Source organism: Diabrotica virgifera, chromosome 1 (genome assembly GCF_917563875.1).
Source record: "Diabrotica virgifera virgifera chromosome 1, PGI_DIABVI_V3a".
NCBI lineage: Eukaryota > Metazoa > Arthropoda > Insecta > Coleoptera > Chrysomelidae > Diabrotica > Diabrotica virgifera.
The window spans coordinates 279,360,417-279,386,746 of NC_065443.1; the positions used below are offsets into that span (position 1 = coordinate 279,360,417).

At 31.1% G+C, this 26,330-nt stretch overlaps 1 protein-coding gene across 2 annotated transcripts in view; it reads left to right on the forward strand.

The window, feature by feature from the left end:
- Positions 1–2,972: 2,972 nt before the first annotated feature.
- Positions 2,973–26,330, forward strand: part of LOC126879106 (2-Hydroxyacid oxidase 1-like) — a 36,286-nt gene continuing 12,928 nt past the window's right edge. Inside the window, exons 1-3 of one of the 2 annotated variants that reach the window (XM_050642051.1) lie at positions 2,973–3,183; positions 12,140–12,291; positions 25,502–25,622. In XM_050642051.1, coding sequence (XP_050498008.1) covers positions 3,053–3,183; positions 12,140–12,291; positions 25,502–25,622 — 404 coding nt within the window. In that variant the 5' untranslated portion in view covers positions 2,973–3,052. The remainder of the gene's footprint in view (positions 3,184–12,139; positions 12,292–25,501; positions 25,623–26,330) is intronic. The other variant, XM_050642050.1, reaches the window with a different exon arrangement.

The following is a 26,330-nucleotide window of genomic DNA, read 5'->3' on the forward strand; positions in this document are numbered from 1 at the left end:
ATTTTTAATTTTAGTCACTCGTAACTAAAGAAAGGCGTTTCTTAAAAAAATTTTTTTCATGTTTTTTTATTTTTTACTTTTTAGTCTTACACTTTTCAAACATTAAAATATATCGTCATGTTTCTTAAAATATGTATAAAACATAATATGATGTACTTACTAACATGAAAAGTAGTCGGAATCGGCAAAAAATTTGAAACTTTATTGTTTATTTATGAAGCATAACGTAAACAATTAACGCAAAAAGTGAAATTGTCTATAATTCACATCATTAGCTACAATCCGTAAAAGTTTCAAGTTTTTACATTGTAAAAAAACAAGAGAATTTAAGCGTTTTCCATTAAAATCGTTTTTGAAGTTATACTTCTTTACCGGCGATATGAGGGTGAATTTTTATATGTTAAAACCTATGATCCCGGCGCATGCGCATTATAACTTTGTTCTGATTGGATGTTCAAATGACATGTCAAAAATTATTCAATATGGCGGCTGTGGCACAGCCAATGAACTGTCAACACTGATGGAATGGCCCCGTCCCATTCCAACAGTGAATCGAGATAGGCGCCAACATACAAGAGAGAGGTTCTAGCACTTCTAGAGAGACATGAGAGAGACAGAGAATTTGTCAGGTAAAATTTGGTAACTGTCAATTTGTTTGCTTACGAAAGATAGCGATTATCTTCCCTCCTTTACCTGATTATCTTCTATCTCATCCTGACGCCATTAACTTCGTTTTATGGCGATTCCATCAGTGTTGACAGTTCGTTGGGCACAGCTGTAGTTAGATTATTTATGGTTGTTGCGTTTTAAAATTTGTGTGAAAAGAAACAACAAACAAAAGTTAGTTAATAGTTATACTGCCTTTTTAAATAGTTTTCATACACCTATATTTTTGGACTTTTGGACTATTTTGGACAAGGAAAACTCATTCTAATTTGGTAAGTAGTTTTTATTATAATCATATTGTAATTATACATTTGGATTGGGTTGAAATACAGTAGAGCGTCGATTATCCGAACTAATTGGGGGACATAGGTGTTCGGAAAACCGATTTGTTCGGATAATCGAACTACAATTTATTGATACATATTTATAGTCATACATATTTATCCACAAGTAAATAAAATCCATATTTATATACCTACATATTTATTTATATCTTGATAATGACAACTAGCAACTAAACAAAAAAGTGCGGTCTTTGCAACAACATAATTATTTTTGGATACAATATTGAAGAAAATTGAAGATATTTTAAGCGTCAATTACTAACGCTTGCTCGGTATTCGAGTGCGGGACGCGGGAGTCGATAGTTCGAATAAGCGGTCGTTCGGTTGATCGACGTTCGGATAATCGACGCTCTACTGTACATTTATTTTCTCAAGAATGGGGATTTTAGAGAGAAATCCCAAATTAGGTCCGATTTTTATTTTTAAATTATGATTTTTTGGTGTAGATTTATTTATCTAGTAGGTATGTAATGCTTCGATTTACATACTTAATTTGATTACCAACAAAAGTTCTACCAATCTTCATCTAATATATTGTTTGCTTACTGTTTTGTTATATTTTAATATTTTCTTCCACAGAATTTAAACTACATAATTTAATTATATTCAAAACAACTGTCAAACAGTAAAACGTTCAGTTACCCTATTTTCCACATGACAAATAATGTGGAATTGGACGAGTGAGTCTAGGCTTCGATTACGAATCAAAGCGTCCCGAAATTCACGGGTTCGATTCCCGATGCAAGTTTTTATTTTTTTATGCATTTTATGATTGTAAGTATATTTGTTATATAATTTTTTTTTCAGAAAATGCGTATTTAAAATTTTTGCCAACAATTATTATCGTTCAGAAATCATTTTTTCTTTGTGGCATTTTTCAATGTGTTTGTGTGCGTTTTATTCTTTATTTTTTTAAATTTTTGGTATTGTCTTAAAAATCACATAATATGTAGTAGAAGTATAACTTCTTACGTGCGTACAAAGTACACACACATTCTTTTTTTTTATTTAAACAATTAATAAACATAAAAAATTTTTTTTATTGATTATTCGTGTATTGTTTCCGCGAATGCATATGTGCAAATTTTCATTCATTTGCATTGGAGAAAAGGCACTCAAATTAACGTCTGACGCAAACTATTGAACTAAATAAAAGCGTTTAAAAAAATATAAAATCGATTGAGGATGTTAAATGATGAACAAATAGGCATGAGAACAATTCCAGGGACAAAGAAAAAGAACCAGCTAATTTTAAGAGAAATGAAAGATTAGATTAAGGAAACATTTATGGAGCTATGAAGAAAATTTAGAGAACTAAAATAGAAACAAAAATGTCGACAAATGTTACGAAAAGATAAAAAAAAAACAGGAAAATACAGAAAACTAATAAGAATAGAAGAAAAAATGATAAAATACGATTTGACGATGAATGTAAAAACAAACAACAAAAAAAACCGATTGAGGCTGCTAAATGATGAACAAAAGAGCAATTCCAGGGACAAATAAAAAGAACCAACCAATTTTAAGAGAAATGAAAAATTATATTAAAGAAACATTAAAAGATATAGAAAATGTAGAAAAGTATAAATATAAAAGTTGTAGATTTTTTTATATGTATATTCCAAGAGCTGAGGGAGACCTATATGCAGCAGTGGACACGCACAGGTTGATGATGAACAAAGTAGCAAAAAATTAAATAATTTTTTTCATTTTTCCAAAATACATATATTTGTATTTTGAAAATAGTTACCAAGTGTAAGTTTAAACTTCAAATTAATAAATTAAGATTCTATTTTAGTACTAAAAGGTGCTAACTATTTATCCAAACATTTTACATTAATCAAATAGAATAGACATTAAGAAATTTATTTAAAAATTTTTGGTTTATTTAATCAATCTAAGCACATATAATTTACCTACACAAACAAAAATTTAGTTGCTAATTTTGAAATTGATTTTATAAATTACGTGTATGAAGAAATCAAAAATGTTAGTAAATATTTAGGAAGCTAGCAGACAAATTCGTAAGTTAAGTTCTTAAAATGTCACTAGTGTGTATTGATGATTATGAAAAATATGCTCAAGAAAAGCTTCCTAAAATTATTTACGAATTTTTTCAAAGTGGAGCAGGAAGAGAGCTTAGTTTGAAGTGGAACAGGACAAGCTTTTCCAGGTATTTATATTGTCTATTTTAACCAATTGTTGCACTAAAAACCCAATACATTTGTCAATTTAACGTTAATCTTTTTCTTCAAGTGCTGTATTCATTAATGGACCATAGTGTATGTTTTTACTCTTTCTATTTGTTGACCATTCACACTGATTCGTCCAATTTGCTGTTCATTCTTAGAGATCATCATACATTTTGTTTTCTTAGTCTTTAGTGAAAGTCCGTATCTCTGACTGACTTCTGTTCTGCGATTCTGTTCATTAACTCCTACAGGGCTTCAAAACTGTGAGCGAATACTACCGTGTCGTCTGCTTATCTTATGTTATTGCTACATTCTCCGGTAATTCGAATTCCGGCTTCAATATCATCCACTGCTTTCTTGAAAGAGTAGATGTTAAACAGCAGTGGTGATAGTATACATCCTTGACGGACCCCACGTTTGATTTTGATATCGTCGGATTCTCCTGCCTCTGTCCGGATAGATGATGTTTGATTCCAGTACAGATTGCTGATAATCCTTAAATCACAGGTGTTTATTCCAATATTGGTTAATATCTCCATCAGCTTGTCGTGCTTTACTGTATCTAACGCTTTATGGTAATCAATGAAACATGCATAAATATCGCAATTTACGTCTCTACATCGTTGAAATAGCACTTGTATATTAAATGGAGCCTCTCTTGTACCCACTGCATTTCGAAAACCAAACTGTGTTCGGCTGATTTTTTCTTCGCACAGTCTATATATTAGAGATGCATCAAGTCAAACTAGTTTGATTTTATTCAACAAACTTGACTTGACTTGAAAACCAAACACTTTTTTGTAAAAAAGTTTGACTTGACTTGATTTCAATATCTTTAGGTTTGACTTCAAATCAAAGTTCTTCAAACAGTTTGAAGTTTGAGAGCGTACCGACTTTTGTTTTGATTTATTTGGATAGGTCTGAATCTGCTACTCCGCAAATTAGTTTGTAGTTCATATTATTAAGAAATATATGCTTGGCTTGTTTATTACGTTCGTTTTGAAGTGTGTGCTTTGTGAAATAATATCTGAAGCTGAATATTTTTCGTCTCAGAATAAGTACCAGATCAAATTGAGTTTGATTTTGAAGGTATTCCCAGTGCAAAAATTAAGGGAAAAAAATCTGCATACTTGTATTATGTAAAAATAAAGAACAGCGTTATAAAATGACAAATAGTGAATTAATTCTTTAAGATGACATTGCAAAGTCGCAAAAATATCATTAAACCAACTCTATCCAAAAAATTTAATATTTTGTTGTTCCTTCATAAATTTTTGTTAAAATGTCATTAAAATTCCTTCATGTTCAAGTATTAAGAATCGCAATTTTTGAAGCTCTTACAACCTCTTTATCCCATCTGTATCTTTTTATCTTTTGTTGTGAAGAAAGGTCCAGCTATATTTATTGCAAACACGTGTTACTGTGCTTGATCTGGTTAATACAAATTTTAAGATTTTTTCACTTGAATACTATTGTCCTAGTGTAACATGAGCGGAGCGTGAGGGGGCAATATAATACAATCCAGGGGTTCTATATAAAATATAAACGAAAGTTGAAAAGTTGGGAGATTGTTCCGAAGTTTTTTTTATTTAAGTTAAAAAACAATGTTACGTAACGCGCTGTTCGAACCCCCTCCCCTCACCGTATAACGCGCCGTAACGTTTTACATGCCCCCCTCCCCAACTTGCGTTACGTAATACTTGAAACCTTCCAAAGTAGATTCAATTACACTTGGTATGATAAAAAACTATCCAACGAATTCTTTGTTTTAATCTAGTAACACTCAAATATAAAAAAAAGTTATATGGATAAAACGAAACTTGCCAGCAAACAATTCTAAGCATACAGGAATCATTTTCAAAAAAATTATTCTATTTTGATTATAATCGCTTCCTGTATCAAGATACTTTTATGTGGCACCCATTGTATTATTAATTTTCTTATCTTAATTGGCAACTAACATGTCAATCTCGACAAAAAAGTATATCTACTAAATAAATTATTTTTCAAACTCTTTCAAACTAGTTTGACAAACAGTTTGAATTTTCAAACCTGTACGATTGATCAGTTTGGCTTGACTTGAATTATTTGTCAGAAGGATTGACTTGAGTTTGACTTGAAATTAAGTCAAACTCAAGTCAAGTTCAAACATTCAAGTCAAACTTGTGCAACTCTACTATATATCCTTTGATGTATAATTTTTAGAAATAATTTTAAAATATGGCTCATTAGGCTGATGGTTCGGAAATCACTGCAGGATACGGATTTTGTTTTCTCTGGTAAAGCAATAAATGTCGACTTCATCCATGTTCTTGGTATTACTCCGCTTAAATATATGTCGATAAATATTTTGGTTAGGCGTTGAGTACCGTCGGTGTTAAATAGTTTTATGTGTTCAGCATATGCATTGTCAGGTCCAGGAGCTTTGCCATCTTTTAGTTGTGATATTGCTCTTTCCACTTCATCTGATGTGATTGGTAAGTGGTCCTCACATATGTAGGATGGAGGTTGTTCGGATCTAGTATCATCAAAGAGTTCCTGTATGTATTTTGTTTATATGCAGATTTCTTTATTTCTGTCTGTGATGATATTCCCCTGTTGGTCTCGCAATTTGCTAGCTGCGTTGGATTTCTGAAGACCAGCTGCTTGTTTCACCTTTTTATGCATGTTAAAGGTATCGTGTTTTTGTTCTAACGAATATCTCTTCACACTGTGATTTTAACCAATTTTCTTTGGCCTTTCGTATTTCAGTTCTTATTTGTCTCTGAATCGTGTTATATGTTATACATTATTTTGTTGTTCTTTGATTTTCTTCTTTCTTCCATAAGTTGTAGTATATTGTCATTTATCCAACTTTTTCTCATCTTTTTCTCTTCTCTTAGATGTTCTTCTCTGATGTTGTTGAAGGTTTCACATATATTTTGGAGTGATTCTTCGGCATTATATGTTTGCTCCATATTACGTAGCTTCTCTGAAAGAATCTGTGTGACTGTCTCTTTTGTTTTCTTATCTTTTAGTATTCTCGTATCGCACTTTTTGTTGCTATTCTTTTTGCAACCTTCTTGAATCTAAACCTAAATTTACCAACAACAGGAACATGATCTGATGATACGTCAGCACCGCGGTAACCCTTAACTGATAGGCATCCATTACGGAATCTATTGTTCACCATTATGTAGTCAACTTGATTCCGTATTACGTTTCCTGGTTAATCTTGCGGGGAGATCCAGGTATACAGGCGTCTTGGTGGTAGTTTGAAGAATATATTTAGTATTGCAAATTCTTCTTCCTCTACAAACAGTTTTAATCTGTCTCCCCTTTCATTTCTCTGTCCTAGACCAAAATCACCTATGAATTCACCGCTTCTCCCTTTACCAATTTTCGCATTGAAGTCACCCATAATAATAGTTATATCTTCTTTTTTTTTAAGTCGTTTAAGTGACTTTGTCAACAACTCATGGAATTGCTCTAGCTCTTCTTCTGGTTTATCGCTCGTTGTGGCATACACTTGTAATATATTTAATTTGACGTGGGCTAGTATTCAGTTGGTTATTATTCAGAAATAGGTATAACATTTGTAATATATTGACGTAATTGGGGAGACACGATTATTCCCATCCTATATATAAGTTTACCGTCGTCATTTGGTTTAGTTGGATTTGCCATGATAGCTTTACTAGAGATGTCATCAGGGACCTTTAATGCAGTGGTTTCTCATTGCATTCTGATTCCGTTGACCACTTTCTTGGTTCTTTCGCCTTTGAGACCAGTTTCTCAGTCTCAGGACAACAGAGTGCCCTTCCATTTACCAGCTCGTCCGCCCGAAGCCGTTAGCCAGTAAATCTTGAATTGCCTATCCCGGCAAACACTCGGACGTCAGAGCCTCGTTAGTTATCTAGCAGGATGTACCAGATGACCATGATCTAGATCATACGAGCAGGTGAGGTTGACATTTGAACAGGAGAGGCTATATCTTGCGTATCACTATCCCTTAACACCCCTCAATTTTTGTAAGACCCATAATTCTTTAGAGGATATTTTTTCGAATATTCTGAATTGTTCTTCATCTTAATCTATGAGGCACATTATCTCAGCTGCGTATGTAACTACTGGTCTCATCGCAACTCTGTATTTGATCAGTTTGGTATTTCTGAATAAGTTCTGGTCTTTCATTAGCCTATGATATCTCCAGTATGTTTTGTTGCCTGCTACTATTCGCTTCTTCTTCGTTATTCTCTGATATTCTCACTGTCTTTACTACTCTATTTGTTCTCATTCGGCATGATCGTTTTAATCTACTCTTCTCTTTTTTACCCAGTTCTTGTGGTTTTCCACGTTGCATTTCTAGTTCAGAGAAATAAGGAAAAAAATATCATGTTGGTGACACAACCCCCTCCAGGCCGAAACCAATTTTTTTTAAGTAGTGTGGACATCTATAATAATAACCGATATGTTTCCTGCAGCCGATTTTGATGATATACATAGTTATAAACAAATGAAGATCAAAAAAAGCTAAATTTTAGCTTTTTTCGTCTATTGCCAAAAGGTTAAGCATTTTAAACAAATTTGGAAGTAAGAAACTCATAATTCATAAAAAAACCTTCAATATGGCGTCCGCTGAATATGTCTATCCTTATTGGTTGCTTAGAAAATTGCAAAATAATTCATAAATTTCGAGTTTTTATAAAACATTCATAACTTATGTAAAAATGAACTTAGAACCTTTTTATTACATGGAATGCTGGGACTTTTGGTGCTTAAATTATACACTAAATTTAATAATAATTGGTCAAATAGTTTAAAAGTTATTTAATTTGTTTATCCCAAATTAATTTTTTTTGCAACACTATAAGTCAGAAAATGATGAAGTTACATTAATACTTTGGATAGTTTATGAAATAAGAAGATTTATACTAATAATTTAATTAAAAGAAAATGACAAAAAATAATTCTAAGTATCGCAAAATTATTTTGCAAGAACATGTCGATTTTTTGCTTATAAACAATTAGAATCACTTTTTAACCATTACCCATAGAAAAATTATTTTTTCATATTTAGAAAGACTGAATTTTTATACAAATTTAGAAAAGAAAAAATTGTTCTAGGACAATTAGGGACGAAGTTGCCCCCTCCCCTTTTTTTTAATTCACAGCAGCTTTCTTTATAACAATTACGAAATCAAATCAGTTACATTTGAAAGAACATACTTCAGTTTTAATTTACCAAATATAAAAAATATATACTTTTAAACAAATCGTCCACAAAGCTTCAAAATGTGACCCTTAAAATCGGCCGGCCTTGAAATTTGGGAGATCGACGAGAAGGGGGAAGGAACTGTTAGCTGTATCTCTTGTTCTCGCCTATGGATTTCGACGTTTCTTTCTTTAATTTATATGTAGTTTTTGCGTACAGTACGAGTATGTATTATTTAAATAAATTAATTGTTATATACACCATCAAATTTATTTAAACAATTTTTTTCAATATTTTTTAATAAATTTGAAGTAATTTTAATCACAAAACATAAATATTTATGAATAATATAATAATACATAGTTTTTTATTAAACTTAGTAATAATTTAAAGTATGAAAAAACAAATTATCCCATTCAATTGTTTCTAAAAATAGTATTGGTCTATGGAAATCAGAAAATCTCAAATGAACTAGGTTTTATTTTTTTGGTAAAAATTCTATTAGATGAATGAAAAACAAGTTACAGAACCACCAAACAAGAGATAAACGTAATTGATTGGGGTTGAAAATTAAGCTAAGAACCCTTAGTACCGATCCGATGAACAGATCTTCTTTATATCAGATATTTTATTAATTGATATTAAAATAATATTTTATTAAAATAAACTATCTGCTCTTGCAAAACTGGTTGCACCGAGTACTTGTTAGTACAGAAATATAAATAGTTTATGGACTTCGATAACCAAAACCTCTGTCTTTCTCTATTATCTATTTTGGAGTTTCTTTTTTTAATCTGTATGTACTCTTTGTGTAGTGGTTATTTAATTAACTATGTAAATTGTGTAAACATATTTTGGAAATTAATTTACTATATTTTTATGATGACTTTGCTATTAATCATCGGAGTGGATCATATGCACTTGCCTTTACAATAAATTATAATAAATAGGTAAATGATTAATTGTTACGTTTTTCATAAAAATACAGGTATTCCTAGATAAATCTCCTTTATTCAATATTATAAGCCAATGTTAGATTTAGGAATAATTGAATAGGATTAGTATATAATAATTACAGGGTGTAACAAAAATACAGGTCATAAATTTAATCGCATATTCTGGGACCAAAAATAGTTCGATAGAACCTAATTTACCTTAGTATAAATATGCACATAAAAAAAGTTACAGCCCTTTGAAGTTACAAAATGAAAATCGATTTTGTCCAATATATCGAAAATTCCTAGAGATTTTTTTATTGAAAATAGACATATGGTATTTTTATGGCAGGAGCGTCTTACAAAAAAATTATAGTAAAATTTTGACACCCCATAAAAATTTTATGGGGGTTTTGTTCCTTTATACCACCCAAACTTTTGTCTACGTTTCAAATAAATTATTATTGTGGTACCATTAGTTAAACACAATGTTTTTAAAACTTTTTTGTCTCTCACTACTTTTTCGAAAAGTCAGTTTTTATTGAGATATTTTGAATATTAGTCAAATCCACCACATATTTGTATGTACTCGTATATGGTTAAGTACCATTATGGAGACTTTGTAATCGTATGAAAATTTATTTATAATTTACATTTTTAGGCATATTTTGAACCAAATTAAAAAAGAAGTCACATCTTGATAACAGGTGCCTTATCGAAAAAATGCTAAGAGACAAAAAAGTTTTAGAAACATTGTGTTTAACTAATGGTACCGCAGTAATAGTTTAATTGGAACGTACACAAACATTTGGGGGGTGTAAAGCAACAAAACCCCCATAAAATTTTTATGTAAACATATTAAAAAAGAAGCCGCAACTCGATAAAAACTGCCTTATCGAAAAAATACTAAGAGGCAAAAAAGTTTTAAAAACAGTGAGTTTAACTAATGGTACCACAATAATAATTTAATTGGAACGTAAACAAAAGTTTGAGGGGTTTAAGGGAACAAAACTCCCATAAAATTTATATGGGATGCACAAATTTCACTATAATTTTTCTTTAAGATGTTCCTGTCATAAGAATGATACATGTCGATTTTCAATAAAAAATCTCTAATAGTTTTCGATATATTCGAAAAAATCGATTTTCATTTTGTAACTTCAAAGGGCTATAACTTTTTTTATGTGCACATTTGTATAAAGGTAAGTTAGGTCCAATCGATCTATTTTTGGTCCCAGAATATGTGATTTAATTTATGACCTGTATTTTTGTTACGCCCTGTATAACTAATATGTACGTTTTACAATAAAAGTTACATCAAATATTATTTAAAAAATTGAAAAAAAATTGTTTAAACAAATTTGATGGTGTATATAACAATTAGTTTATTTAAATAATGCATATTCATAATGTACGTGAAACGTACATACAAATTAAAAAAAGAAGCAACGAAATAAATAATCGAGAACCAGAGATACAGTTATTCTCCCCTCTCATCGCTAACCCAAGTTTCAACGCCGGCCGATTTTAAGGGCCATATTTTTAAGCTTTGTGGACGAATTCCTTGAAAGAAAATCTTTTGTGTGCTTGGTACTTTAAAACTTTGAAGTATGTTCTTTCAAATGCGGCTAATTTTATTTCTCAATTGTTATAAACAAAGCTGCTGTGATTTAAAAAAAAGAAGGGGGCTAACTTCGTCCCTAATTGTCGTAGAACAATTGTTTTTATTTCTAAATGTGTATAAAAATTCAGTCTTTCTAAATGTGGGAAAATAATTTTCCTACGGGTAACGGTTAAAAAGTTATTCTAATTGTTTATAAGTAAAAAATTGACATGTTCTTGCAAAATAATTTTACACTATTTAAAATTATTTTTTGTCATCTTTTTTTAATTAATTTAATAGCATAAATCTTCTTCTTTCATAAACTGTCCGAAGTATTCCTATAACCTCATCGTTTTCTGACTTATAGTGTTGCAAAAAAAATTAATTTGGGATAAACAAATTAAATAACTTTTAAACTATTTGACCAATTGCTTTGAAATTTAGAATATGATTTAAGCACGAGAAGTGTCAGCATTCTGTGTAATAAGAAAGTTTGAGCTTAATTTTTACATAAAACAAGGATACAAGGATTTACAATAAACAAGGATAGAGATATGCAGCGAACGCCATATTGAAGCTTTTTATATGATTTATCAGTTTATTACTCTCAAATTTGTTTAAAATGCTTCACTTTTTAGTAATAGACGAAAAAAGCGAAAATTGAGCGATTTTTGATCTTTATTTGTTTATAACTATGTATATCATTAAAATCGGCTGCAGGAAACATATAGGTTATTAATATAGATGTCCGTACTACTCAAAAAAATGGTTTCGGCCTGGAGGGGGATGTGTCACGAGAAAAATCTTATTTCTCTGGACTATTCCGCTGTATATCTGTACTCCTAGCTCTGTCCGATAGTGTCTTACCATCTATTTTTAAGGATTTTCATATCTGCTGTTTTTAGCATTCTTTTTATTCTCTATGTACCAGGTCGTATCCCGCGTATGTCACTATTGGTCTGATGACTGTTTTTCTGCCTTTCATTTCTTTCCAGATATTTTTATTTCTCCATTTAATTCAGGCACCCTGCGTCCCTGCGCCTCTGTTTACTCTATTTACTTGATCCTTCACTTCTGTTTTAAGCTTTCCGTGGACTAGATAGTGTGATGCCTAGATGTTTAAACTCCATCACTTGTTGTATTAACTGACCCCCTCTGCATTTTGTCATTATTTGTGGAAATTATCGTATAATATTTTCTTCCAGATACCGAATTAGACCAAGATATATGAAAAAAGTAGATGTCAGGAATTTGTCCACAAATGTTTTAGGAAAACCTGTATCCATACCAATAGGGATATCACCCGTTGCTTTTCACAAACTTGCTCATTCTGATGGTGAATGTGGCAGTGTAAAAGGTAGGTTTATTTAAATAAATAAAATGAAAACTATGTGTGACACCGTTCGCATCATAGATATCACAAAAAATACTTTCTGCGAGTCAATATTTCGTCTCATATACAAGTCCAAATATTTAATGGTGACTCTAGAAGATATGTTAACATAGGTTTTGAAGAAAAAAGACCAAATTCATGATCATCCCCAGAAACTTGGATTCACTTAAAAACTCCACTATAACACTGAACACAAAAGTCCATTGAAAGAGTGAGCAAATTTAAATACTTGGTAACGTGGCTTTTTGAAGATTGGACATCAGACAGGGAAGTAAAATGCCGCATTGAGCAAGCTCGACAAGCTTTCGTAAAGTTCAGGTAGGTACTGACCTGTTCAGAGTTCGATCTTCAACTGAGACTAGGTAGGTACTGACCTGTTCATAGTTCGATCTTCAACAAGTGAGACTGCTAAGTACTACGTATACACGAGCGGACACCGGGACACCCTAAAAAAAGCGCTTAGTTTTCGAGATACCGACCACGGAGGGGTGAATGGCTAATTTTATTCTTACGAAAATGAAGTTTATTTTGAATTTTATGTGCGGGAACATTGTCAAAATCGCAATTTTAACCTGAAAATAAAAAAATGAAATCACGTTTTTTGCGTTTACCTCGCTACAACTCTGTTCCATTTTAATATTATTTTCTGAAATTTTTACAGCATATAGCTCTAACATTTCTGAAGACAACGGTACCTGTTTCAAGCTTTTATTCTTATCCTGATAAAGGTTATGAATTTTTCAAAGGAAAAGGTGCGTTGCAAAGCTTAATCGCAAAAGTTGTGTGACGAAGTTTAAAAGTTAGCTTCCTATCACGTTTATGTTAAAATAGAGAGTACAAAGAAGTTTTCTGGTAAGTTTTAGATCGAAATGTTTTATAGAAAAAAATAGTGCAACTTTTAATGTCGACACTAGAAATCCCCAATATAACGCTAATTTTTCGAGATATTGGCCATGGGTGGTGAATGGTTAATTTTGGTCTTAGGTTATATTTTTGACCGTGACAAAAACGAAAATGAAATTTATTTTAAATTTTAGGTGGAGGAATATTGTCTAAATTGCAATTGTACCCTAAAAATAAAAAAAATGAAATCATGTTTTTTTGCGTTTAGTTAGCTACAACTCTGATCTAGCAGACTTCAAAAAGGACAGACTATTGACAAAAAAGAGCAAGACGTAGTGGTAAAAGAAATAAAGAAATGGCAGGAAATTCTTATCAGAATGTTTGATATTATAAGATTCCTTGCCAAACAAGATTTACCAATAGAGGAAACTTTTTAGAATTGGTTAATTTAATTGCAAAATATAATCCTGTACTTCGTGAACATCTTGTAAGGTCTAAAATGTGTGGCAAAATTTCAATCACTTACATGTATATGTCACCACAAATACAAAACGAATTTATTACCATTTTGGGAAATAATGTTCGCCAACATATCATTGGACAAATAAAAAAGGCTAAGTATTATTCAATTATATTCGACATTACTCCAGATCTTTCTCATAAAGATCACATAAGTCAGGTATTAAGATAAGTAGTAATTAAAAATCAGGAAGTAAAAGTAATGGAATCTTTTATAGATTTCATTGAAACTAAAGACAAAACTGCTGAAGGAATTTCAAAGATAATTTTGGACAAGACTCAAGCTGATGGCCTAGATATAAGCAACTGTAGAGGCCGAGCATATGATAATGCTGTTATGGCTGAAAATGTTCAGCAAAGAATTCAAGAAATAAACCCTAAATCTGAATTCGTACCTTGCTCAAATCATTCGTTAAATCTAGTTTGTTTACACGCTGCCTCAGTTCAGGTGGATTCAGTAACTTTTTTCGGCCGTTGCTATGCTTTTTTCCTCATCGACACATCTTTGGGAAGTTCTGATAGCAGCTACAGGCAAAAGCTTAAAAAGGGACACGCGGTGGAGTGCAAGAGGCGATGCCGTAAATGTGACATGGCATCATTACAAAGACATTCTCGTCACTTTGGAAAAACTGACAGAAGCAGGTGAAAGCTTAAACACTAGGACTCTAGAGGACAGATGCAGGTGCTTTACTAGTTTCGATACAGTCATTTTCCTTTCTTTGTTTTTTGGGCCTGTGGCAACCGGTGCTACATGAAGTGAATGATGCACAAAAACATTTACAAACAAGGGGACTTGACATAAGATTGTGCGCTCAGAAAGTTTATGCTTTGCAGATGATATTGACAGAGAAAAGAGATGAATGGGCAAATGGCGCTGTAGGTTATGCAAAAAATATGTGTGAAGAACTAAGAATTGCCGTAACACCTCGGAGGCGAAACATGAAAGCATAAATATTTTTGATGACGGAACTAGAGATGCTAACCTGTCTTGTGAAAATGCGTTGAGATGAAAGCTTTTTTCTTCATTATAGATAGAGTTATTGTAGAAATTCGTGAGCGTTTTCAGCTACAGAATTTAACGGATAAGTTTGCTTATCTAACGACGGCTATATTGGACACTATTGGACACGACATCAACACTGAATGTAATCTAGACTACGCATCTGACGAAATTGACGAGCAGGATTTCACAGAGGTGTAACCAGGATGATCCTAAGGGGAAGGGGTTACATCTACTTGAAGGTCTCTGGAGGGTATGGAATAATAATGGTGTTAAGCGTATAGAGCTCAAAGTAAATCTAAAGGGGGGTTATAACTCCCAAAACCACCCACTGGTTACGCCTATGGGATTTCAAGCTGGAAAGACTTCGACTGCGCACTTCCGTTGCTGCTACAGGCAACGAGAATAAATTGATTAATGCAGACTCACTTGAATGATTTAAATTTATTGTTAAATCCAAGCTGGAAGATACTTTGCCCAATATTTTTATAATGTTCCGAGTATTTTTCACAGTTGCTATAAGCAATGCCAGCTGTGCTGTGAGAGAAGTTTTTCAAAATTGAAATTGATTAAAAATTATTTAAGATCGACAATGAGCACTGGCTGTATAATGTATAATCCCTCTGGGGCTCAGTGGAGAACGTTGTTCAGATGGAAACACTAATAGCGATAAAGGAATTTATTTATAGAACCGACACTAGGGTATTTTTACTCCGGGAGAACTTTTGAACACTGACTTGTTACTGGTACGCGTTTAGTTGAAGGCTGATGAAGACTCTATTTGAAGTTACATCTTGACGGCTTGAATTGATTCTTGAGAATGATTCTAAATGTTTATACTTTCTCAGCGGTGGCACTTAGTATTGGTGTCAAGCCACGCGCTGAGTATATTTACAAATATTGAGAACAAAGAAATATATTTGATCATCAAATTACATAATGCAATTGCCCGAATTATTGTTTACAGTTTACAATTCGTGAACTAAATTAGAGACCCGTACATGTAATTATATAATAACAAATTGGTTTATGTCATATACGGGGTGATAAAAATATACTGTTCAATATCGAATATGAATAATGAATGTTTGATATTGGACACTGGCGAAGCGTCCATGTAACCACTGTTACCATTGGTAACAGTTAAAAATCTTGCAAATAAATATTTTATGACGATGAATAATTCTATTTACCAATATTTTTACCAATAGAAATATATTATTATATTATGTGGTAATAGTACCTAACTCAGTAAATATCTCACTAAATAGCCAACTACTCGTAGACACGAAAATATTGGCGAGTTTATGTGACTCCGTTTCACTTTATTATACTCTGTTACCAGACTCATTTCTGGTGACAATGGTTATATACGCACGCTGGCGCTGGGGACCGGGTAGTGACTGAAAATTTTAAAGAAGCGACGGCATAAGCGCGCTGTGTATCAGTAGGGCTGTTACCAAATTTAAAATTGGTGACAGTACCTACAAAAAGTGTGCGTGCAGTTAACCATAGATGAGTGTCGCTTCTTAATCGATCAACTACTTGAAAAGTAATTCTCCTTGTATAATTTTGAAGAAAAAAATGAGATTATTAAAAATGAAAGACCTATTTTAAACAATTTAAAAAAGGAATCAACAAAAGTAGTTCGATATTTTAAATTTAGTTGGTACAGTGAAAATCCTTGGTTATATTATCGTTGCAAGAAAAATATACTGTATTGTTGGGCATGTCTTCTGGTTTCTACAGAAAAATGGGTGGACCAGGTTCACGATTTAAATGGTGTTAGATTTTAAAAAGGAGACATGAAATTTCTCCGTTACCTACATGTAAGATGTATACCCAATTTGATTCAGTTTGGCAAAACAAAAATCAAAAGTTCTCTTAACCAAGCTTTTAAAGCAAATATTGCTAAACATAATGAGTTTGTTCAAAAATAGATAGGTATATGGTATATCCTTAGCACACTTATAAGAGATACTGTATGTTTTTGGGCCAAACCAGAACTAGCGTTTCGTGATCATTTTGAGTGCGACGACTCTGACAATCGAGGCAATTACGGGGAATTGTTAACATTAATTACCAAAAAAGATCAAAAATTTTGTCAACATCTAGAAACATCTGTTTTTCGAGAGTTTCAAGTCATATACAAAATAATATTATTGAAGCTACACTCACCGGCACAAAATTCCGCCACCCAAAATTTTTGATTAAGTTTGACAATTTATAACTTTATTATTTGTGCTCCGATTTTCAAGATTCTTACACCAGTTTGTAGGTACATGTATTCATATTGTTTGGTATTATTCCGGTAACAAAAATTTTTGCTTGCATGTCATTGTACAGAGGTGAAAGGAAGCGTTGTATTTTCTCCTAATTTTAAAAAATTCTGTGGAAAAATGGAATAGCTGATTTTGTTTCATAGTCCTGTCATATTTTCCCGGAGGCATCACCAACATTTTGTTTTTTGAATTATCCGAATATCTTTTTTCTTGTAAGAGCTGTACCATTTTTTGTAAATAAAAACACTGATTGACTCATATAATTGAGGTTGGATTGATAAGATTAGAATGGCCCGCATGCAGCCCAGATCTCAATCATATTGAGCATTTATGGGATGAATAAAAAAGCTATCTGCCGTCATTGCTATCTGCCGTCATCCTAGGCCTCCAGAAAAGCTGGTACATCTATGGCCCTTGTAGAGGAATATCGGGCTATTCCCCAAGCAAGGAAAACACATCTTTTTATAGATGCTAAACAGATTGCGAGCAGTCGTTGCTGAAGAGGTGGACATGACCGCTATTGAATTGTTTTGTTTTCTTGTTAAATTTGTTTTTTTTTTGTTAATTTTAGTGCGTTTGATATTTTTAATTAAATAAACCTTCAAAGCAGTGTTTTTAATTACAGCTCTTACAAGAAAAGAGATATTCAGATAATTCAAAAAACAAGACCTTAGTGATACCTCCTGGATAATACAAAAAGGGTATGAAACAAAATCAGCCCTCCAATTTTTCCACAGAATTTTTTAAAGTTAGGAGAAAAAACAACGCTTACATTCACTCCCGTATAATGCCATCTAAGCAAAACATTTTTGTTACCGGAATAATAGCAATTGACATCAATACATGTACCTACAAACTCGTGCAAAAATCTTGAAAATCGAAGTACAAATAATAAAGTTATAGATTGTCAAACTTAATCAAAAATTTTGGGTGGCGGAATTTTGTGCCGGTGAGTGTATATATACATTTAGCCATATATTCATTTTTTTAAATAAGATTTTTTGCATCTGGTTTTGGTAACACTTCAGAAAAAGTCACGCGTCGCCACTGACAATGAGTACTCTAAGACTAACTAATTTGGCTATTTTGTCTATTGAGCAAGAGGTGTGTGATGCGATAGACATTGAAGGTGCAATAAAAGACTTTGCTCTTCAAAAAAGTACACTTATAAATTTTTAGTTGAAAACGGAAGTTTTGTTTTTAATTCCAACAAATACCTACTCATATTACTTTTCAATAAAAATAAAAATATAACATTATAGTATCGTTCTAGTTCTAATTAAAAATTGATTTTATTTAACCTTGTCGATCGTCAAGGTGTACCTAATCTTAAGTGATAGGTATCTACAATGTATCTTAAGTGATAGGTATTGTAAGTTATATCAATGTATCTAATTAGTTAAAGTAAATTAAATAAAGTAAATATTAATATACGTGATTGTGAAACTTAGATAAACCTTTTTATTTAAAATCTAACCTGTATAATGAAAAATAATCATGACTGTTCTAGCCTCTATAATAAATAATTAATGTATGTAATGTACATATATGAATACATTAAATTAAAATACCTAATTAAGAGGGCAGCAAAATTGTCTTCCGCCCCGGGCAGCAGACACACACGCTACGCAACTGTTTCTGATACACATTGCAAGAAACAGAGAGTTAATGAAAAATGTGATCGCTAACATCCATTAGTGGATTTGCATTGCATCTTAAGAAGAAGAAATAGGTAACTCAGAGAAGTCTAAATGCTCAATGTTAGATCGATAATCTGCTGTTGTAGCTTATTGGATGCATCCAATTTTTTTATCAATTCAATTGTTTTGCGTAGACAGCACGCAACCCTGACGGACTCCTCTTCGTATTTTGATATCTAGGATTTTCTGGATGTCTTACTTTGGCAATTTGATCTCAGTATAATTTACATATAATTTTCAAATCACGACTGTAAATATTTTTGCTTTTTAACATGTCTAGCTACAAGTTTTTATGCTAAACCGTATCAAATGTCTTTTCAAAGTCTACAAAACAAAGACTTCTGTTAAAACAAAACAAACATGTTTGTTTTGTTATTATTTTTTTAAACCCTGTAGATTTAAGTAATTACTGTATATTATAATTGAAAAAGAAAAGGAAAAGAAAAAAAAGGAAAAAAGCAAAAAAAAGCAAAAAAAAAGAGAAAAAAAAACTAAGATTTTGGTAGGTATGGGTTTTCTAATGCGGCCGATATTATAGTGCTAATTACATTGTTGTCATATTTTCTGTTTTTCTGGAAATCTAATGAACTTTCTTATTTCAAATGGAACACCCTATATATTTTTTGTGTTTTGAAGTCCCTAAGAAATACTGATAATTTTTCATGTTATATTCCCTATACCTAAATACTATAATTTCGGAGTTATTGCTACATTTATTTAAAAAAAAAATAAACAAATTATAAAAATCAATTTTTTTGACCCGGGTAAACACTATTTTAGGTTGTTGGATCATGGGGAACAAAAAAGATCGTTTATAATTTTTCTCTAAAATTAATCGTTTCCGAGTTATAAACAATTTAAAACTGAAAAAAATCGAATAATGACGATTTTCAAGGTTCAATAACACAAATAAACAATTTTATTTTTGAAACTGCGAAGTACCCAAATTCAACCCCAAGCCTCATTTTATCAGATACCGATAAGTAATTTAAGATTGTTTCATTTTAAAACATTGTAATTTTAAATGTTAATGCAGCCCGATCGCCCGTCCTCTCATATGCATTAAAAATTAAAAATCAATGTTTTAGAATAAAAAGAGACAAAAAATCTTATGGCAAGCTATCAGAAGAAGAGTTGGGCTTGAATTCAGGTACTTTATAATTTCAAAAATTATATTTTTTACTTTTGTTTTAGAACCTTTAAAATCGTCATTATTCGATTTTTTGTTCAGTTTTAAATTGTTGATTACTCGAAAACGATTAACTTTAGAGAAAAATTACAAAAGACCTATTTTGTTCCCAATGATCCAAAGAACCTAAAATAATATCCACCTGGGCCTAGAAAATTGATTTTTATACTTTGTTTAAAAAATTTTTTAAAAATAAATGTAGCAATAACTCCGAAATTATGGCATTTAGGTATAGGAAATATAACAAGAAAAATAATCAGCATTTCTTAAGGACTTCAAAACGCAAAAAATATATAGGGTATTCCATTTGAAATAAGAAAGTTCATTAGATTTGCAGAAAAACAGAAGATCTGACAACAATGTAATTAGCACTATAATATCGAACGCATTAGAAAACCCCTACCTACCAAAATCTATAAAAATCGTGCAAGCCGTTTTCGAGGTAATTGAGCGTTTCCATACATAAAACTCACTCTGTATTTACAACCAAAACAGTGTATTATTTAGATAATAATTGTAATCTGTTAGTTTGTTATGTATTTAGAGTTAGAAATACAGAAAAAATTCCTCTGATTGAAAAAAAAACTTTGTTTGTTTTTAAAATAACAAAATGTCTGGCGAATTTGCTCAGCCAAGGCCATCAAATGCACACACAAAAAAAGTTTACAAAACATAAGTTCATGTCATGTCTTTTAAAGTTTGTGATGTTTTATTTGATATGCTTAAAAAATTATAAATATATAAAATAGACTACACCTAATTTATTTGAGTACCTAGTGTACATCAGTGCCGGATTAACCATTAGGCGGACTAGACGGCCGCCTAGGGCCCGGGCACTTGATGGGGCCTGCATCTCGCTCAAATGCATTAATTAATATTGAATTATTTAAGCAGTAATTTAAAAAACAATGTAAAATGTTAAATAAATCATATAGGGCTAACCGGGACAAAAAAATAGAATGGTTCATTTATGCTTTCCAATCAGACTCAGTTTTTTGCTTTGTCTTCTGTCAAATATCAGGAAAATACAACCGACTTCAAGACAAATTACAGTTATCTTATCTTTACAAATGGCGAATGGATTTAGTGTCCGCAGTCATATAAACCCAAATAAACAACAAATATCTTTACAAAAGGCATTTTTATAAGTATTCCATGTTCTAATATTCTAATCATTCCTTCAATTTGGTAATCAATTTTGCAAGCAAATTTTGCTTAGAAGCTGGTAATAATTTTGGTATGGTACGTTTTTTGTTTCAATTTCTACCCACCGATGGGCCTTATATAAAAGTCCATTCACTCACGGTAAAATATTACAAAACCTCCGGATTTTAAAGAACCTTTGGATTTGAAAGAAGAGCTTGAGTTGACATGAAATTTGGCATACGCATAGCTGACATGTCAAAGAAAAAAGTGATATTGTGCTGACATGTGTTTTTGCTCTAAGGTTGAGACCACCCCTTCTCGGGGTTGAAAAAATATACCGTCAGAATACGTCAGGAAGTGGATAAACTGACTAATTCTAAGCAACTTTTGTTCAATTGAGTTTTTCATCAAGGCAATACATTTTGAGTTATTTGCAAGTGAATATGTTCATTTTTCAACACGCAAAAAATCACGTTTTTAGACGGTTTTTCGCAAATAACTCAAAAAGTAAGTATCTTATCGAACAAAATATTCTTAGCCAAAATATATCGTTTAAAAAATTTAAAAAATGGTGTATGTGTGCAGTCTGTAGATCCAGTAGAAGCAGAGTTGTAGCTTATGAAAAATTGGTTCTTATTCGTCAAATTCCAAATCGAATATTTCGAACATTTTTTTTTTCAAAATTTCAAAAAATTTGTTTTACTTTAAATCCCAATATTTTGAAATATAAGCACTGTGAATCAGTGAAACTTACAGATCATATAAATAATATATAATATATAAATAATATATAGTACAAACTAGGGGGTGATTTTTAAGATTTTTTTTGTCTAAAATTTTGATACTAAAAACTTGTTTAAAAAAATAAAAAATAAAGCTTTTTTAACACTTTAAAAAAGTTGTGATGACTTTTCATCGAAAAATTTTTGGTTATTTACGTTGAAATATTTTTTTGGAATTTGTCGAATAAGAATCTACTTTTCATTAGCTCCAGCTCTGTTTATACTGGGTCTACAGTCTACATACTTCATACATACACCATTTTTACTTTTATATACGCTATATATTTCCTAAGAATATTTTTTCGATTACATACTTAATTTTAGAGTTATTTGCGAAAAACCGTCTAAAAACATGTTTTTTTGTTGAAAAATGAACGTATTCACTCGCAAATAACTCAAAAAGTATTGATCTAGTAAAAAAATTCTAAAGAACAAAAGTTACTTAGAATTAATCAGTTTATCCATGTCCGCACTTATTTTGAATGTAAGTTTTTTCACCCCCGAAGGGGTGGCACTCATACCCAGGGCAAAATCACATATCGGCACAATATCTCTTCTTCTCTTTGGCATATAAGCTATATACTATTAATGAGAAGTTGTTGCGAAATGTCGGTTAAAAGACTTGTATACTAGATAGTCAGCTAGATTTGATGCCGTTAAAGCAGTACAAAAAATGTTATATAGGAAAATTAATAAGTATTAAATAGCTCTTTTAACCATTATGTGGTACCAAATTTTAGAATGTTTTAGTGCTGCCAGTAAACATTAAAAGATCCGACTATAAATTTATCAGATACAGTTATTTTACTTAAATCTTTAGCAAAGTAATAGAAGTAACAAAAGGAAAATCATCTTTTTACATTGTCGTAATTTATTTTTGGAGTAACTCCTACTTCCAAAACAACATAAATATCTGTAAATTAGTTTTAAGTGAATGGTCGCTATAAAGAAGCCTACTTCTTATGGCCGCCTAGGGCCCCATGATGCCTTAAACCGTCACTGGAGTACATGTACATATTATTATACTCTGGGCTAATTAGCAAAATTCATGGAAAAGTTATTTACCAGCAATTTTATTGCTGGAATCGAATTATAAGATCCTATATATTAATAATATAGGTATGCAAAGTCCTCAGATAGTGTGCTACTGTTTTTATAAACAAAATGGCGCCGACAAATCGTATTTTTTTCAAATATTGCTCTATAACTCCCAAGATTTTAACTTTACAACCAAAACACCTTAATAAAAATTTACCGCAATTAAATTTTGCATAGAGATTTGTTTTTCACGATTTGCTCCGACGAAAATTTTCCTCGGAAAATGCGGGTGTTCCTAACAAAAACTCTAATTTTCAAATAAAGTTTTAGGTAAGTAATTATTAATCAATAATTAAATAACTTTGTGACATCAAAGCTTTCTTGGTATAGATTGTAATTCCAGAAGCCGGTGAAAACTAAACGAATATTTTAGCAACAATTCAATTGTTAATTAACAAATTACGATCGCAATCATAACCAAAATAATCATGATACATTGATCAAACTTATAAAGATTATAAAGATGAGATGCTTATTTAATATTTTATCGACAAAATATAAATTTTTCTTTTTTTTGCATAATCTTTAAATTTTGAAAAAAAAAATAGTTATAATACGCTGGTCTAATTAGTAAAGTACAAAGAAAGGTTATTTACCAGCAATTTTATTGCTGGAATCGAATTATAAGATCCTATATATCATTAATATAGGTATGCAAAGTCCGCATATAGTGTGCTACTTTTTTTGTAAACAAAATGGCGCCGACAAATCGTATTTTTTTCAATTATTGCTGTATAACTCCGAAGATTTTAACTTTACACCAAAAACACTCAAATAAAAATTCACCCCAATTTAATTCTGCATAGAGGCATGTTTTTCCCGATTTCGTCCGACGAAAATTTTCCTCGGAAAATATGGGTTTTCCCAACAAAATCTCGAATTTTCAAATAAATTTTTTGGGCCAGTAATTATTTATCAATAATTATATAGCTTGGTGAAATAAAAGCTTTCTTGTTATAGATTATAAATTCAGAAGCCGGTGAAAATGAAACGAATATTTTAGCAACAATTCAATTGTTAATTAACAATTTACAGTCGCAATAACAACCAAAATAATCATGAGACATTGATCAAACTTAGAAAGATTATAAAGGTCTATTTAATATTTTGTCGACAAAATATAAATTTTTCATTTTTTTGCATAATATTTAAATGTTTAAAAAAAAATTGTTATGAACAAATTAACATTTCTCAGAAATTGTTTATTATATTCTAATTTAAAAAATACTTAAAATGCGTATTTCATAGGTGTTGAAAATGAATGCTTTAAAAAAATTTTCCAACCATTTGCAAAAAAGTTATGAAGCAGTAAATATACGAATTCTCCGTTGTTTATAATTTGTTTTAATTGTTTCAAAGCTTAAAAGTGAGTCTATGGTACAACCTAATTACTCACAAAGAATGTCAAAAATTAGTGCAATGGTTATATTTTAATCAAAGATTAAAAATACTTTTTTTTGTAATTTTTAGCGGAAACGTAGGCCTGATACACAGTCGGAGCTAAAATGTTCACTCGAAGCGACTGACACGCAGCATGCATTATTTATTAAAAGTGTACATCACGCGGCCGGTCGTCGTCGCTCCGAGTGAAAATTTTAGCTACAGTACTGTGTTACTTTACTTTCGCGCGTGTAAATTACAAAAAAATATATTTATAATCTTTAATTAAAATATAACCATTAAACTGATAATCGAAATTTTTTTGTAAATAATTAGCTTCTACTTTAATTTTACTTCTACGCTTTGAAAGAATTAAAAAAAATTATAAACACAGTAGTAATCGTATGTTTATTTTGCTGTTTCATAACTTTTTTACAAATGGATGCAAAAAAGTTTTAAAGCATTCATTGTAAAGATATTTAAAATGCGCATTTTAGGTATTTTCTAAAATTATAATATAATAAAAAATTTCTGAGAAACGTTAATTTGTTTATAACTATTTTTTTTAAAACATTTAAAGATTATGCAAAAAAATAAAAAATTCATATTTTGTCGACAAAATATTAAATAGGCATCTCATCTTTATAAGATTTCAAAGCTTGATCGGTGTATCATAATTATTTTGGTTATTATTGCGACTGTAAATTATTAATTAACAATTGAATTGTTGCTAAAATATTCGTTAAATTTTTATCAGCTTCTGGAACTATAATTTAAACCAAAATGGCTTTTAAGTCACCAAATTATTTAATTATTGGTAGATAATTACTTATCTAAAACTTTATTTGAAAATTAAAGATTTTGTTGGGAATACCCGCATTTTTCGAGGAAAATTTTCGTCGGAGCAGATCGGGAAAAACGCGTCTCTGTGCAGAATTTAATCACGGTGAATTTTTATTTAGCTGTTTTTGTTGTAAAGTTAAAATCTTCGGAGTTATAGAGCAATAATTGAAAAAAACACGATTTTCGTGCGCCATTTTGTTTATAAAAAAAGTAGCACACTATCTGAGGACTTTGCATACCTATATTATTAATATATAGGATCTTATAATTCGATTCCAGCAATAAAATTGCTGGTAAATAACGTTTCCCAAAAATGGCCTATTCTCCGATAATCAGCCCAGACTATAAACTTATTATTACTTTTCGTGCTGAGTTGTTAATTTATTTTTTAGCTGCAGAAGACAATCAAACAATTTTTATCCTCAGTTCACACTCAAATTCATACATCGATGAGGTCGCAAGAGCTGCTCCAAATGCAAGGAAATGGTTACAACTTTATATTTTTCAGAAAAGGTAAGTTAATTCGTAAACAAACGGATTTAGTAAATATATTTTTGATTTTTTATTATGTAGAAGCAAACAAATGTATACAATTCATAAGGGAAAATTTTCCAAAATACCTGTGCTAAATTACTATTTAAACTGGGAAATGCTATTTACCCAGATGCGTAGCTACTGCCGTATCAGCCGTATCAATTATACGGGGCCCCAACATTCAGGGGCCCCAGCGCTGAATGTCAAAACCAAATTCTATTCAAAAACTTTAACACAATATTCTACAATTATTTCACTATTAAAACGCTTTGAACAGTGTATATTGTTTGGATATCGACATTTTCGTGAATTGGATTCTTTATCTATATTATAAATATAAACTATGTATTTATATATTTATGTACAGGTACCTATCTATTTTCTGCCTCTCGCCTTTCTATAACTACAGAGCTTTTTTGTTTTCAAGCTACTTTTTATTGTCTATTCACCGTTGGCTGTGTGTGAGACATTGTGTAATGTATAATGCCAAATTGCAATATTTGTAATCGCTTTACTTTTGAATATTTGAAACATTGAAACACTGTGTATTGTTTGCGTATATTTTTACGTAATAATGTTTTTTATCTATAAATTGTATTAGGTATATCTATACACACCGCAAAATTAAAGGAACATCTTAAAAATAGGACATATTTGATGTCTCGATTCTTCTAAAGCAGTTGTCCG